Consider the following 17225-nt stretch of genomic DNA (forward strand, 5'->3'; position numbering starts at 1 on the left):
CAATCTTCTGCTCCCTGATGGTCACTTGTCCTCTTTCCTTCAATCTTAAACTTACCAATTTCTGGACCCCTAACACCAAGTGACCTGAGACATAGGCCAGTCCATTCAACCCTTCTCTCGTCCAGAAATATTTATTAGGCATGTATTAGTAGACACTGTTCTCCATGCCGGTCCATCACCTGCCCATCCCAGAAACTTCGGTCACAGCCACGTACAAATAACTGCAGACGGAAGAGAACCTGGGTTCCTCTGCAAATATCACAGCCTCCCTTGATAACACAACTTAAAGCAATGACCCAGATCATGGAGCAGAGCTTCCCTCAACGGCCAGACGTAGATTCATGTTCAGTGACACTATCAGAAAAACCCTAGAGGAGTTCCCGTCGTGGCGCAGTGGTTAACGAATCCGACTAGGAACCATGAGGTTGCGGGTTCGGTCCCTGGCCTTGCTCAGTGGGTTAACGATCCGGCGTTGCCGTGAGCTGTGGTGTAGGTTGCAGACGCGGCTCGGATCCCGCGTTGCTGTGGCTCTGGCGTAGGCCGGTGGCTACAGCTCCGATTCAACCCCTAGCCTGGGAACCTCCATATGCCTCGGGAGCGGCCCAAGAAATAGCAACAATAACAACAACAACAACAAAGACAAAAGGCAAAAAAAAAAAGAAAGAAAAAAGAAAAACCCTAGAGCCACCTTCATGGGCTGGGAGCACATGCTCTTTCTCCTCCTCTGTCTGGTGTGACCAAGGGGCCAAAATACACTAAAAGCTCCTCAAGCGTAAGAATGTAATTCTGTACATCTTAATGATGACAAAAGGTCTGTTTATCTAAACTTTACCTCTAGTTCATCAATGACCTCTGTGGGTGGCAGAGAGCTGGGAGTACAGGTCATTCCAGGTCCTGAGAGCACCTGAATCCTGGAGCAGGGTTTGGGGACCTTGTCTGGCCCCCTGGGTGAATCTGACAGGCAACCAGATCTGGAAGCACTCCTTTAGTGGAGAGAACTGGGCTTTAGCATCAGGTAAACTGGGGGTTGAAAACATTTCTTAATGCTCCCGGCTTACCCATCTAGGAAAGAGGGAGACTGCCTTGCAGGACTGTTGGGATGCTGCAGTGACTCCAGGCCACATGCCTGGCACACAGCGCAGGAGTTCAGAACAGGAGCTAGGATCGCTGGTACTGCCCTTACTACATCACTATTATATAGGACTCTTCTAAAAATCTTTCTCTGAACTTACACTTCATATGTGCGAGGCCAAAACCAGAAAGCAGTGTGTAAGCGTTTTGTCAATTGTGCCAGACTGGAACGAGACTGACTTCATGTGTCTCCACACTGCAGTCTTACACAGGCGGCCCTTTAAAACAAAAAGGAAAAACGCACTCGAGGTTTGGCTGCTGACTCACTACCACCTTGCCGCGCTTCCTGCCTCATCCGCACCCAGCTGGCCGCTCTTCCAGGAGGGCCACTCGCACTGGGCCGCTCTGCCCTTGATTACGTGGCCACCCAGCCCCTCCTCCAACAACAGGCTCACGATGCCACCGCCGCCACCACCTCCGGTGCAGGCCACCCCTCCTCACTCCCACCTCGAGTTAATCTAATTCTGCGGGCACACCTGCTGCTCCATCCTCCCAGCCGCACACAGAGATGCTGCTCAGACATCCGTCCTGCCATCTATGGGCCACCACTCCTCAAAAGTCTGCCATGTTAACAGAAATCTGCGCCAGGCCCCACGTTCTGCATGAGATGACCCGAAACTTTTCCCAATTTTTTTGCTCGTCCTCATATGGAAAAGACACAAGCCTTTCTCAGGTCAGGGGATAATTTCCCTTCCCTCTTAGTCTACTGTATCCACTAGGCCTAGTCCCCACCCAGACATCCTCTTCTGCATCCCACAGAAAGAGCTGGGTACCAACAACGCCTCCCACGGAGCCCATAACGGATGCTCTGACCCATGATATTTCACAAGCCCTAACGCACACAGGAAAGGCTGGGCTCTGCAAGCCACACAAAAGCGCTCATAAATTTCAGCCTGCTCTCATCATCCCCTCCGCCTCCTAAGGAACGAGGTAGAATACCACTTCAGACACAGGATTCTTAAAAGAACTTTCCTTTTCAGTACTTTATCACAGCAACCTAATCAAGGGTCAAGACTATTATTCATGGTGAATTTTACTTTAGTTTCAAGCATATTTACTAACAGAGAGAAGGTAAACCTTCTTCAAATCTAGGAATAAAAATCCAAAAATTTGCTATTAATCATTACAAAACTGAGGCAGGGCTCTCACATGAGCAAAGCTAAGTCTACGAGCATCGATTCACTTCGCAATTCTGGGGGTGCAGGAGTTCTCTCGCGGCATGGCAGGTTAAGGATCCAGAGTTGTCACTGCAGCAGCCTGAGTCACTGCTATGGCCCGGGTTTGATCCTTGGTCCAGGAACTTTCACATGCCGCTGACGTGTTGAAAACAAAACAAAATTCTGTAGCACAAAGAAACATGCTGACTCCTCCAGACACAGGCGATACATTCATCTCTCCGACTTACTGATGTCTTCTTTCGAAAGACTCATCTAAATCAAGTGTATTTAAGCCCATGCTTGCCCACAACATTAAAATTCTTTTAATTCTCAAGTAGTAGTAAGGAAGAAACAAAAATTCAAAAAAGATTTCAAAAATGTAGGTTAGAAGAGTGGAGTCCAAACTGATTAGACATGCCCGTAAGGACAATTTCCTTTCTCAGAAGGACACTGTTCCCAAACTCCTACACTTCTTTCTCTGTCCCTCTCTCTCTCTCTGTCCCTCTCTCTGTGTCCGTGTCGCTTCTCAGACCCGTACGTACCCTGCGCATCATCCACACCACGGACAGTTTCCTCCTGGACCAGGAGGTGAGCCTGCCTGCCTCCCTGTGTTATCTGTCCACGTTCCACTTGAATCCAATTTCCTTGCATTACCTCTGCCCAGGTCAGGGATGAATGGCTGTCAAATTCCCAGAGGAATAAAAAGAAAAAACCCTTTCTTCCTGAGGCAGCAAGTTTCAATTCACAGAGCACATGGCTAATCTACATATGTGAAGGTCACGGCACTTCAGTCAAAGAGGTTAAGAATGGAGCAGCTCACGTAAGGGGTTGTCTTAAACATCTTGGCATGAGGCCCAACAAGTAAGATTGTTGAAAAGCAATAGATAGCTTCTGGCAGCAGCAAGGGGAAAAATATTTTGATCATGTGATGCCATACACACTACCTAGTTTATTTTGTGTGTGAAAGTTTGAGAGTCCCTAAAACATACCACAGATGCAAATCAAATCCAGATTTTAGCTTTACCAGTTTAGCCAGGCTAGTACACCTTCCTCTCCATAAAACGCATTTATATGAAATTTCTAGGTGCACTGAGAATAAAATTTCAACATACTGATGACCAGTTGGCTGATTACAACTTCTTTGCGTTAGCTTTTCAAAGAGCCATGAAATACTGGGAAAAGGTTATTTACACTTAAAAAAAAAAAAAAAAGCACATTTCCTTCAAGTTCTCAGAGTACAACTGTCTTAAATAAAATTCATCTTCTCCCTCCATTCCTCTCTTTCTTCACTAACAATATAACAATATGGAAAATTACTGGAACTTAATGCCCAGTAAAAAACAATCACAAAATTGCTTTTCACATGCTATTTTTACTAATGAATTGTTGACTAAAATAAAACACAACAGCTTTAAAGTGCTCCTACCTCTGACAAACATCTCAATAGAGGGTAAAGGACAAAGTCGTGCCACACATAGTGGATACCAGGTGAGGGACCAGGGGGAGAAACCAAGACATTCACAAAGCATGCCTCTGCCTGCTGGCAGCCTGGCACAGCCCGAGCTGACGCTCCCCAGACAGATGAAAGGAAAGGGAGCTGGCACCCAAAGTGGGGGACGGGAAGGGCTTCAAACCCAGCAACATCATAACAAACGTTACTACAATTTTAAAAACTTTTCAACAGTTAACAATAATAAACTACTTGTTTAATATTATGGACCAAATTAATTAGAAGCAAAAGATCTATTTTACCAATCTGGAAATTGTCTGCCTACCACCAATTTCTTTCAATGCAAATTTAGATTGCTTATGAGGCCAGAGTTATTCTATCCATACTTTGAATTAAATGGAATGGTAAGTAAAATAAAAATATCCCACAAACTGTCTTTATTTTAATCACCAATATTCACTTAGCAATCTAAGGATATTGACCTATGCCAAACAACGAAACCACCACACTGTTGAACAATTTTCCAGAGTTCCCTGGCGACCTACCGGTTAAGAATCTGGTGTTCACTGCTGTGGCATGGGTTCAGACCTTGGCCTGGGAACTTTCACATGCCCCAGGTGCAGCCAAAAAAAAAAAAAAAGATTTTCCGATTTTTCCGATATTCTCTGAATTACTTCTTATCTAGTACCATGTCCCTACCCCCTACACCAAGGTCACTAAATGTTTGCTGATGATGGTGAATTTTTATGTTCTAATTATGAATTTTCCAAATTTATTTTTTCCTTGGTAGTAAAAAAAATTTGACTGTAAAAAAAAAATTGAAAAACCACAGGAGACATTTTAGAAAGGTGATCAATTGCTCCATAAATACGCCTAAAGACTTGGCAAGGTAAGGACGTGTCAGGCAACAGAAAACTGAAACTGTCTGGATTAGCTTCAGATATCAACCTACTTCTGAGAGGAAAGTCTAACAGGTGAATTCCGAGGTAAGGAGCAGAGAGTCACACGGAAGTCATCCGACCCCTCATCCCGGATCCCTCCCCGCGCCGTGGGGCAGCGGCACTCATTCCGGTCCCCCTCTCAGGACAGTTCCGCCACTCAGCTGTGTCTTCGGAGCTCCCAGAGGCAGAGCCACTTGGCCAGGGCCGCAGAGGTAGGAAGCGTCGGGCCTTCCAGGTTCCGTAACCTGCACACCTCTGGCTCGGGCCCGCGTCCCTGTTTCACCCCCAGGCCTCTTCACTCGGACCGACCGACCGTCCATCCGCCCGGGCTTGGCTTACTGGCCCGACGTGCACAGAGCCTTCTACTCCTGCCCGGACCCAGGCCCGGCCTATCTGAGGCTCCCTCCTCCCGCCCGGACTGTTTACACTGCAGTGGGTGTCGGATCTATCCGCCCTTAGTCACCGCACCGGCAGGCAGTCAAGGGCCAAGGGCCCGGGATCCACCCGTCGCCCAACACAGTGCCAGGCACCCAGCAGGCGCTCCACAAACACCGGCCTGTGGTTCCAGCTCTCGCTTCGCTGACACTGATCCAGAGGCCCAGGGCCCTGACACTGTTCACCACAGTGAAGGGAAAGGAACTGAATGTTAAATCGTTCATAGTAGTGATACTATACAGTCATTTCTTCAGCCAAAAAATCGCCATAGGATAACCCCAAATAAAATCCAAATTAAGATCACTTTCTCATCAATGTCACAGCACCCAAGAACAACCTCCACATACAATGACCTTCCACTTGACATAGTGAAATGTAGAGTGACACCCATCAGGAAATCTGGGGTCTGGATACATTATCGTCTAAATAGTTAGATGATGCACTTTGACGGATCTAGTCGTTCTGCAGAGAACTGCAGAAGAATAATGCAGCCATTTATTTTAATTTCCACTTTGTAAAACACCAGGAGTCTATGATAATTCACCAGGGGAAATTATGGATCATATGTTGTATTTACTCTTTGTATCTTAAGCACCAAGTGGTGCTCAGTAAGTATTTGTTCATAATAGAATTAAATTTTGTCCCTGATACTTTAAAAAATGTCACCATAAAAAAGAAAAACCATTCTTCTCTACTCACATGAGGCAGGCAGGCCCTCAGCATTCCCTGTTTTGACTGTCTGAAAGCAGCCTTCAACTTCCACGATATGTAAATTATAATCCTGCGAAGGACCAAATCTGAACCATATATTCAGTGAAGTTGAAGCAGATACAGAAGCAAGTTACTGAAGTAACGAGAGACCAAAGTCCATCACCCAGAATCTCAAAGACGCCTAGTTTTATATTTTTGAAACTTGGTTCCTTTGCAAAAAGTACTTCTCCTAAGAAGCCAGTCATTTTTGCAGATCATGACAGTGGGAAAGGTCTAAGAGGTAGAAGAAAGGAATGACTCTTGGCCAGAGAAGAGAACTTACTAATATACAGGATGGAACACTGAATGGGGAAGTGGCTTGGATCCAATGGCATCAGTCCACCGTAGGCTCTCTTGGTAAACCAAAACCAATTCATGTAGCTGTTTACAAAACTCCCAATCAGTACAGAGCTACATTTTGTGAGGGAAATTACACTGGAATTCACAAGCTCTGTATATTTGCACAGGTCTCAGTTGATATTCTCTGAACAAGTCTCGGATCTAGTGTAGTTTAATAAGATATCCAGTGGTGCATAGCTGATTAGTCAGTATTTTTTTTTTTTTAATTCAAAGCAGCACATAATTTGGTAGCTGGGAGGGACCAGGGGTCACTAACTGATGGAGGCAGGGGCTTCTCCTCAACTACATCCTGAGTGGGCAAGACAGGCAGAGAACAAGAACCCAGGCCCCCTTCATTACACCAGTAGGCAGACAGGTGCCACGTCAGGATGCCACAGGACCTGCCACACCAGCCCCAGTGATAATCCGGCCCAGCAGGCAACAGAACAGATAAGGAAACTGAGCCCCTGTCGATGTCAGAGAAAATAGGCACTGAAGCCTATAAATGAATCAAGGTCTGACCATCTCCAAGCCCACAATCTTTCCATTACATCAGGGTGTCTTGCAATGTATTCTTATTCTCTCATAAATCCTCATAATCACAGAAATTAATATACAACAAATATACCAGTTCCCTGAGAAATATGTCTGCTTCTTCAGAAAGATACTTGCTCAGCAGTAGCAATGTTTTACATTTCTAATTCCAAGGTCATTTATAATTCATTGGATAAAGTGAATTTATTATAAAAAATATGAACAGGAAGCAGGTAAGTTAAAGGATAGTAAAAATGGGTTTACCGCTTGATATATATAAATATATGGTCACTAAATCTTAAAATGTACTTCTTAAAATTTCAGAAATTATATGCCAAATTCTAGACAAATTTTAGAACTATCAACTACTTCAAAATAAGACTGAAGTATGGTGAGTGGTTTCACTTCTCAGATGCTCATCACAAAAAGAAACAGGAGATACTAAGAATTCTGGAACAGCCTCCACTAATCATCAATGCCTTGCTTTCTGAAAGGTTTATTTCAGGACCCAGAAGCAGTAGCTGAATTTACTCCTCAGCCAGCATACATTATCTAAACAGTTACCAAAAATACCCTAGCAATCTAAGTATCTTCCTAAATCTGAGCAGACTGTTTTAACTTTTTTCCCGGGAGCCTATATAATGTAGAAAACTGAGAAAAAGAAAAGGAACCACTCTATATATTTCAAAATGATCATATTTTCCTGCGTTAGTTATTATTCTCCGTAATGGATCTGTATTTTGCTCTGGCACCAGGCCAGGAATTGACTGATAGAAATGGAGGAGTCACTAGCTCACATCAACCACTCACAACAATCCACAATGATCCGCTTCACTAAAATCCACTCCCCTACCCAAAAAAAAAAAGGGGGGGGGGGGGACAACAGACTGCCGACCCACGTGGCTGCTATTTGCACCAGTCAACGATGCCAAAAATGCCAAGGCAGGTACAGTGGAGCAGGCTTCGGCGAGATGTCTCTGGCCTGAACTGCACACAGGAGCAGCAGCGATCTCCATCTCCAGCCCCAGCTGCTGTCTGGGTCTGGCACACGGCTGATTAAAAACATGGGTGCCCAATAAATACTTGCCAACTGATAGTCTGGAGTAGACATTTACCTGACATACGCCTCATGGCATACACAAATGCTAAATGTTTACACCTTAAGAAGTAATTGTTGCTTCCCAGCACACGCTCTTAAATCACAGTTCATTTTCTCGGTGCCCTCTGTGGAATCTGGTGCTGAAGCACATAACTGATCGTATGAAGATGTGACTACATATCAGCATCACTAGCACTAAAATACAATCCCGCTATTTTACACACAAAAAGCCTGTTCATGAGAAAGCTAACCAGGACACAAGCTGCCTCTAAAATTTAATTAAAAGGCCAATCATCTTCATTTAGGAATTTTTTCCACCTACAAAGAATTTCCGCAGTTCTGCAGAAGATGACATATTAAAAATGTGAAGGGGGGAAGCACAAGTTTGGAGCACAGAACGCCATGAAAAGGGACAGTTCACGTGGTGGGTTGTTTGCTCTGGGTTAGGCGGGTTAGATGCCCCCAAACTTTAAACACACTGTTTGTTTTTTGTTTTTTTTAATTACCATTATAAATGATTCCCACTAATAGGAGAAAGATAAAACCAAAAATTTTTAAAAAGAGGCAAAAGATGAGAGAAACAGGGACAAAAGATCAGGCTAATAGTTCATTCCCATATCCTATTACCTAACAAAGTCCCAGATTTCTCTCAACAAACTAACTTAAATCTTTAAACAGAGAGGCTTCAAAAAGCTGCTTTTAAGCTTTTAATGACACAACTGACAAGGCAGCAACTAACCTACACAATGCGCATTTCCAATTTGACAAATCCTGGGAAGAGTACCCTAAAGTGAGAATCGGAAGTAATGGACTGAAAACAAACAAAATATACTGTTAGTGTTCCTATGGAACATGGGAGGACACATTTTACTAATTTTACATTTTACTGTGAAGTAGCAAAAGCAATAGTTATAAAAATAAGCTTATTTCACTTATAATACATGTTAATATCCAAAAATTTTAAACTTTCACATGAAAGGGATGAAGAATATCTATTTTTTAATTTCAATTTGGAAGAATGAAAAGGTTCTGGAAATGGATGGAGCGATGGTTATACAACGGTGTGAATGTACTTAATACCACTGAACTGTACACCTAAAAATGGTTAAAATGGTAAATTTTGTTAGGTATATTTTACCACAATCAAAACAATACACATATATGTACAATTGTTTAGCATCTCATGTAGGAAAAAAAATGTGGTCTAGAATTTTCCCATGTATTTAATCAAATATGGTTTCCCTTCCAGAGTCACCTAATAAAGAATGACTTCTCATCAGATTCTCAAGTTTCACCTTTGATCAAGGCCCAAGTTGATACTGAGAAGTGCGTCCTACAGAATATAGTTTACAGAGGCCAAATCTAGTTCAGTTCAAAAGGACTGTCTTGCTATGACAGATCTATTCCAGATTCTGCTGCCATCTACCAAAAATAGAATCTATGAGTAAATGAGATATACTTAAGATTTTAGGGCTTTAGTCTCTTTCCTAGCAATAAATATCATTCAAGAAACAAATTAATTTCATCAATAGTTCACCTGTCAAATTCAGTAGCTTTCTTTTTTTGCTGTTGTTTTTTTGGTTTTGGTTTGGTTTTGTTTTGTTGTCTTTTTTTTAGGGCCACACCCTCGGCATATGGAGGTTCCCAGGCTAGGGGTCCAATCAGAGCTACAGCTGCCAGCCTACACCCCAGCCACAGCAATGCAGGATCCAAGCCACATCTGCAACCTACACCACAGCTCGTGGCAACGCCGGATCCTTAACCCACTGAGCAAGGCCAGGGATTGAACCTGCAACCTCATGGTTCCTAGTCGGATTCGTTTCCGCTGCACCAGGACGGGAACTCCAAATTCAGTAGCTTTCTAATATCCTTAGCATTAATCCATTCAGAAGTGAGTAGGAAAACTGGCTACTGGATCCCATTCGATTAAGCAAATCTACGGAATAGTTTTCTTAGAATTACTCCACGAAAGTTCACGACTTTGAAAATAGAACATATTTGTCGAAATCTTACTGTGGAAACACACATTTTACTTTGATAAATTCAGTCACTCAATTACCATGAAGTGTTACAACTAAAGTACACATATATCAACAATTCAATTCACCATTCCAATGGCATAAGGCAAAATAAGTGGACACTCAGTGATAACCAGGTAATTATACCTGCATCATTTTCTTTTCATCACTTTTCTAAGAGAAAAAGTCACCAAAATGTACCAAGATTTTAGATCAAAATTAATGCAATCACTCAGTTAAACCAAAAAGGGCCAACCGAGTCACATAAACAGCCTCTTAACTGCAAACAGCAATGTTGTGTGACAGTTCTACGTCTATATACACGTATCTTTGGTGGGTGAGCAGTTCTGCCTGGGAGTTCTGCCCCACACAACAGGGAAGGAGGATTGAGATTCCTCAGCCTCAAGCATGCACACCCAGCAGGTGTGCAGCTCTAGCCTCTCCCAACCACAGAGAATCGGACCAGAATCCTGATAAAGAAAGGGTACCTTTGAAAAGCATGTGATCAAAAACTGCCCAATTCCAAAAAAGACCTGAGATATGGATGTGGCCCCTTAAATACAAAGAGGACTGTAACATGTCATAAATTTTTGTAATATTCATTTTGAAAAATCTAAGTATTGCCAAAAAATGGAATTTGAATTTTATTAATACTCATTTTGAGCCTCCATAAATCTGTTGTGTTTAGTAACACATAACAGTTCCTTCAAACACAAATATAAATCTCAAATTTATACAACTCCACACAGCCCAAAATGAAGGTGGCTCAAGTGAATTATTAGTTCCTTTTCCTCAAATATGGATCAAAGCACAAAGATCCACTAACTGAGCAGTGTCAGTCTTGGGTAGAGCAGGACACCGGACAAAAAAACTAATGCAGTTTCCTAAGCCGTTACATCCAAAATTTACATCTCCAAGTCAGCCTTCAAAATAAGCAGAAAAATTTCACAGAATGCCCTCTTCAAAATTTTAAATGAAACCACTCTTTCTAGGAGAGGAAGGGGTTAAATAAATGAAATGATTATCTTTTTGGTTTGCCTGTCATACTGGTATTTATTCTAGGGAAATAAGTAAGTTCCTATTACTTCAGAAGTCATTTTTTAGATACACCCTGCTCCAAATTATAAAGTAATAAAGTCCAATAACAAGAAATAGAACTGAAAACTCAACCTCTGTTCTGTTACACCTGTTTTCTTTCAAATATGTCCATGTCTAATAAAACTACCAAATGAGTTTTATATTAAGAGACTTCCTCTACAATGTCTTTCATTTTTAAAAATCGGTTCTCAAACCAGAATCAATACTATTTTTATACCAGAGTGAAGATGTTATTCTCTCAATTTTAATGACAGAACATGATATTTAGAGGGTAGGTTCATTTGTACAAGTGTCTAAGTGTGATCTGGAATATTTCCACATCTACAACACAATTCTGCTACTTCTGATACAACACAACATGGGAAAAATGGAATGAGTAGAAAAGCTTTGCCAAAAATTCATTCCTAAATATAGGAAAAAAAAAACAAAAAAACAAAAAAAAACAAGAACCCAGGGATTAGTGTTTCTCATTACAGACTCAAGGTAAGGATAGGTTGTTCCCTGGATATACTTGTTGATTTTGTGTTAATATAAACATAAATTTAACTGATAGCTGTCTTACAGAGCAGTTGCCATTTAAAAAATAAAAATTCGGAAGTACACAGAAATCAGGACCCTCAATGAAAACAATTTTAAGCCATGCATAATTTCATTCCAGATAACCTAGGAAAACATCAGGCTGCAGACATCTTTGCTATTTTGTCTTTCTTTTTTAAATGATAAACCTTTCTTACGAACCACAGTTGCCAATTCTACCTCTTCTGACGACAGGGCAGCTAGCCAGCCATACCTCCCTCAGCAAATACGTCAATTTAGGCCACAAAAAATTCTTTACAAGATTTAACATATCAGAAGGGGTAAGACTGCACTGAGAGGGAAAGTGGGGAGCTATTATGCTATAATGTATCTTATACAAATTTTAAGGTAATCAGGAACCAGCCTGTAACTTCCTGCTTTGTAAGACAGCTAATCACTTTTCTTTTAATGGTAAATAAGGCTCCTTATTTTTATTACATTGTATTATATTCTAGAAAACTAAAGTTAAAATAGCATTAATAGAATTCAGCACAAATGAAAACATCATAAAATCTTAGTTATGTTAGCAGACCTCAGTATTCCTTTTGAGATTGCTTTATCTGAATACTTTATCTCACAAAAACCCACTAACAAACTGCATCGTAAAATGGCTTATTTCACTTACTAAAAAGACCCTCCCGCTACAGTACAGGGATATGTTTTGTTCCCAATTATAAAAAATATTTGCCACCCAATATAAACCATTCCTAAAATCAAAAATGAAACTAAATGTGTTAAAAGCCACAAGAAAATGTCCTCTTTTGACAACGTGACTTAACAGCATTTCATGACCTATGGTTACGTAGTAATTTAACATTTTGGACAATTGATTGCTTCCTGGTATAATTACCATAACAAGTACTAAATAATACCAGCCTTCCAAAAAGAAAAAATATAAAAAAGGGACACACTCCACATGTGAGACGGTAAGGTACCTAAGAGAAATCTGTGACTCTAGGTCATATGCCCGTCGTTTTTCTTCCCTCTCAAAATAAAAACGCGATTCCCAAGGGGTCATACTGAGGACATAATGGACTCACTCTCATTCCAAGAAAGCAAATACTTAAAATGATTGGTACCACTACAAAAAAAATACCCTAAAGTAGCAGCGACCTACATCTGCCTCTATCACCCTGGTTTCTAGTTTAGTTTACAAAGATGTGAATGTTTCCCTTTAAAAGGAAGTTGACAAAGCACATCTTTTTAAAATGATTTACATGGATTTATTTACACAAGATTTTTCTATTTTTTTACTTGTATTCATCAAAAGTAAACACAGAAATCCCAAGTTTTCTATGAAGAATAGGAAAATATATTATTCTTAAAAGTAAAACTCCCCTAACTAAAGATTAGAAGGGAGTGGACACCAACATCCTTAGCCCGGGATTCACCGGATTGTATGTTACATGCATTACTGCATTCACTCTTGACAAGTCTCCCCTTTAAGAAACGATTATTAAAATACACCTTCCTAAAATAAATGAGCTGAGTAAAATATATATTATAACCACTGTGAACCCTAACAGATTTTAATGCTATGAAAGTTAAAAAAAAAAAAAATCTAATGGCTATGAAAGAAAAATTATTTGGAAGAAACATACCCGGCAAACTTGTATGTAATGTACTTTCCCTAAAACATTGTGTAAGAAGTTCAAATGAGACTCACATTACCTAATCTAACAAAATACTCAACAGAAGGAAAAAAAAGAAAAAAAAAGACTTCTGGGACACTTTTGTATTCTCCAAATTAGAAGCAAATATAAAACGATTTTTAAAATTTCACAAGAACACCCATTCTTCCCTTTTAACTAATTGTTGTCTGCAAAAATTATTATTTTCATTGCTTCATGTTTCCTTAAATATAATGTCAACTCTAACTAAAACTCCTCAGCCACAATCATCTTAAAAACATCAGAATTGTTAAAACACAGACATACACTACAAATACACCTTTAATCTTGTTACCAAGCTGATTAATAGTAAAAGATACTGTTGGATATCCGAATTTTGAAAACTGTAATGTTATAAGTTTTAATTTTACACTAAACTACATATGATGATATAACTCAAAATGTTTTCATGGTTTAATCCATAAAGGGTACTTCTATAAAAGCCTTGCAAATCCAAAAATTGGTAAAATTCTTGGTTTAATTATTTTTCAATTGCCGTATTCTCCCCCCCACAATTAAAGTGCATGACAAATGTAATGTCTAGGCTAAGATGGTCAAAGAGCTGAATTTTGGAACTGCCCAGGACTGGACACCAGCATAATGTTGTTATGTATTTAATCCTCTTATTAATAACTATGATTCATAATAATTTAAGCTTTAAATAATATTCAACCTTACATCTGCTTGTAACAGAGCTCAGTTATTATTTGTGGCAAGAATTTTTGTGACTGTACTGCTCAGCACTTCTATTTACATCAGCAGTGCTAAATGCCCAATGGTGAGAGGGGAGCCAATCAGATGGCAGATTAGATGTCAACTCAGAGGCAGCTGTCTGGAGACTATTACAGCCAGTTTACCTCCACAATTCAAATTCCAAACCTTGCAAAGGAGATCAAGTCAGTCTTCAGGCTCAGCCTACGAGCAAGAAACAGCAAGAGTGCAGGACACCTCCTAACAACGCTGCAGCTCTTGGGTGTCAGGAAATTTAAAATCCAAATAAATCCTATCCAAAAAGATCAATTTTCACTGGTCCGCTATTTCCCTGGATTCGCTGGATAAAATGTACGCCGAATCCACGATCAAAATAAGTTCAATCTAGCCGGAATGTGTTCCTTCAACACAGTCTTATCTGTTGAAGGTGACTCCTTTCAAGCAGCCTGCAAGCCAAAAAAATGGACTTCCCGGCTATTCTTAGGAATGAATCGATTTATTTTAGGATATTTTACCTCCACATCGCTGTAAACGTGGGTATTATTTTTGCTACTACACAAACTCAAAGCCCGCATCCGATATCTCCGAATGGCTGGGCACAACTACGAAACACACTCGGCTGCCACAAAGCTAACCTATTTTTCCTGCCTTCACCTAATAAGCTAAGAGGGAACGTAGTGTGGCTGGAAAGTTCCTCATTCTTTTCCCAGTTCTAGCTCATTGTTGGCGCTAACCGAGAAGAGGAGGTCAATATTCCTTCCCCGACCGTACCGGCCGGGAGCGCCTATTTTGTTGAAAAAGCTGCCCGAACGGTCCCCCGCGCCCACACGGCTTCCCGGCGGCGCGGTCCCCGACTCCCGCACGCGCGGCTCGGCGCCTGGGGTGGGGTGGCCAGGCGGGTGCCGCGCGACCGGCAACCGCGGCGCCCGTCCCGGGCCTCGGCCAGACCCCCTCCCCAGGCCCCGGGCCCCGCGCCGCGCAGTCCGACCCCGCGCGCTGCCCGGCCTCGGAAGGAGGCAGCCGCGAGTTAAAATGGCTTTGGGCGTCTCGCCCCCGCCTCCCCCGACAGAAGACGCAGAAAAAGTACGCGGAAAGAAAGAAACTAGGGCTCGCGGCGCGCCGCGAGGCCGCCGCGGCGGAAGCAGGCCCGACCGGCGCGGGGGTTACCTGGGATCTGCCCATGGTCGGGCCGGGGGTGCCGGGGCTCATCGCCGGGTGGCTCCTTTGTTGCGCGGCCGCCCAGGCCGGGCTGGCAGCGGCGTACTGGGCGCCCATGTCCTTGCCCAAGCCCATGCCCGCGGCCGCCTGCTGGCCGCCCGCCGCCGCCCCCGCCGCCGCCGCCTGGGACTGGGGCTGCGACGGCGGCGGCGGCGGCGGCGGCGCGCTGGGGCTGCTGTAGTCGGGGTAGCTGCCGCCGTAGCTCCTCATCATGGGGCTGGGCGAGGTGAGCAGCTGGTTGAGGGTCGGGGTGGCCCCCGACGGGTGCTGGTTCTGCCCGGCGAAGCGCTGGAAGCCCCCCGCCGCCGCGCCGGCGGCCGCCTTGCTGAGGCTCGCGGCCCCGCCGCCCCCGGGGCCCATCATCATGCCGCCGCCCTGCTGCCGGGGGGAGCTCAGCACCCCGTACCCCGAGGACGAGCCCCCATAGCCGCCGCCGCCGCCTCCTGCTGCTGCTGCCGCCGCCGCGGCCGCCGCCGCCACAGCTCCCGCTCCTGCTCCTCCTCCTCCTCCTCCTCCTCCGCTGCCGCCTCCTCCTCCTCCTCCTCCTCCTCCTCCTCCGCCACCGCCGCCGCCGCCCGCGCTGGGCCGGCTGTAGCCCGGATAATGGTTGTACTGGCTGTTGGGGTACCCTTCGTGGGAGTTCTGCAGGGGGTCCATGCTGTTGGGGGCTCCGGCGGTGGCTGAGGCGGAGTGCATCATCCCCATCCCGGGGCTTTGTTGTCCGCCATGTTGATCAAAGCAAGGCCCAGCGCGGCCGCCGGGGCCGCCGCTAGCAGGGGCAGCGCTGCCATAGTAATTATTAAACTCCGAGACGGCCGCCGGGCCGCCGCCACTGCTGCCGCCCCCGGGCACAGCGACCGGCGGCGGCTGCGCGCCCAGGGCGCCCAGGCCCGGCTGCTCGTAGCGGCCGCCTGCCGGCTCCCCCATCTTGGGCGGCGCGTCGTCCTCGTCGCCCGGCTTGCTCAGCAGAGGCTGGCCCGGGGGGTCGGCCTGGCTGCCCGCGGCACTGTCCTTGGCGCCTCCATGTTGCGGCTGCTCCATGTCGGGACCGGGCTGAGCCGTGCCGCCGCCCGCGCCGCTGAGGCTGTTGTTGTTGGAAATGGGATGTTGCTGCTGCTGCTGCTGTTGCTGCTGCTGCTGCTGGAACTGGTTTAGCTGCTGCTGTAGTGCGTGGTGGTGGTGGTGGAGGTGGTGGGCATGGTGGTGGTGGTGGTGGGCATGGTGGTGGTGGTGGTGCTGCTGGTGGGGCGGTGCGGCGGGGGCTTCGCCAACGGTTTTCAGTTTGTGGTTGGGGAGCAGCCCCGTCTCCATGGCCGAGCCCGGGCCCAACGAGGAGGAAGAGGAGGACGCCGCCGCGGAGGAGGAGGAGGACAGCGCGGCGGCGCTTCCACCCTCCTTCAGAGCCGCCTCGGAGCCGCCGCTCTTGGCGCTGTTAGTGCTGGCGGCGGCGGCCGCCGCGCTCGCGTTATGGGCCATGTTCAGTTCGTGACGGGGGTGCAGGGGGTGGTGGTGCACATTATTCAGGCCGCCGCCGTCGCCGCCGCCCCCCAGCATGGGTCCCGGTGCCGCCGCCGCCGCCGCCGCCGCGCCGCGCGCCCCCGCCTCCAGGTCCCGGGCCCCGAGCGCCAGCCGCGGCCCGGGGGGCGCCCGCCGCTCGCCGCTGCCCGCCCGCGCCCGCGCCGCCGCTGCTGCCCGCGCGGCCATGATCGCCGCGGCGTGGCGAGGCCGGGCGGGGGGCGGGGGGAGACAATAAAACCCACTTTTTAGTCTGCGGCCCCTCCTGTGCGCATCCACACGCCCCGACGGGAATCGAGCGAGCCCCCTCCCCCTCCACAGGCCCCGCCGGAGCCGAACCGGGAGTCACGCCTTACGGTCTGGGCCTGTTCCCGCTGTGTGATTTCATGGTGAAAGTTTTTAGTTCAGGTTTAAATGAAACTTTTCTCTTTTCCTCTCTAACCCGGATATGGGTAAATACACGACTCACTGAGCCTATCGGGCCCAGCATGGCATGAGAAGGAGCCGAGCGAGCCCGAGCAACTATTATCCACTTCTCTCTGATTACTCGTGCGCACTCGCAAAACGCGGACTGGACTCGGCC

At 45.5% G+C, this 17225-nt stretch overlaps 1 protein-coding gene across 8 annotated transcripts in view; it reads right to left on the bottom strand.

Annotated features, from left to right (window-relative positions):
* ARID1B (AT-rich interaction domain 1B) overlaps positions 1–16848 on the bottom strand; it is a 439972-nt gene extending 423124 nt beyond the window's left edge. For 6 of the 8 annotated variants that reach the window (XM_047769858.1, XM_047769859.1, XM_047769860.1 and 3 more), the window contains exon 1: positions 15077–16846. In XM_047769858.1, the coding sequence (XP_047625814.1) occupies positions 15077–16831 (1755 nt within the window). In that variant the 5' untranslated portion in view covers positions 16832–16846. Of the gene's footprint in view, positions 1–15076 lie in introns of all 8 variants that reach the window. The other 2 variants (XM_047769863.1, XM_047769862.1) reach the window with 1 other exon arrangement.
* Positions 16849–17225: the final 377 nt, after the last annotated feature.

Source organism: Phacochoerus africanus, chromosome 2, assembly GCF_016906955.1.
Source record: "Phacochoerus africanus isolate WHEZ1 chromosome 2, ROS_Pafr_v1, whole genome shotgun sequence".
Taxonomy (NCBI): Eukaryota; Metazoa; Chordata; class Mammalia; order Artiodactyla; family Suidae; genus Phacochoerus; species Phacochoerus africanus.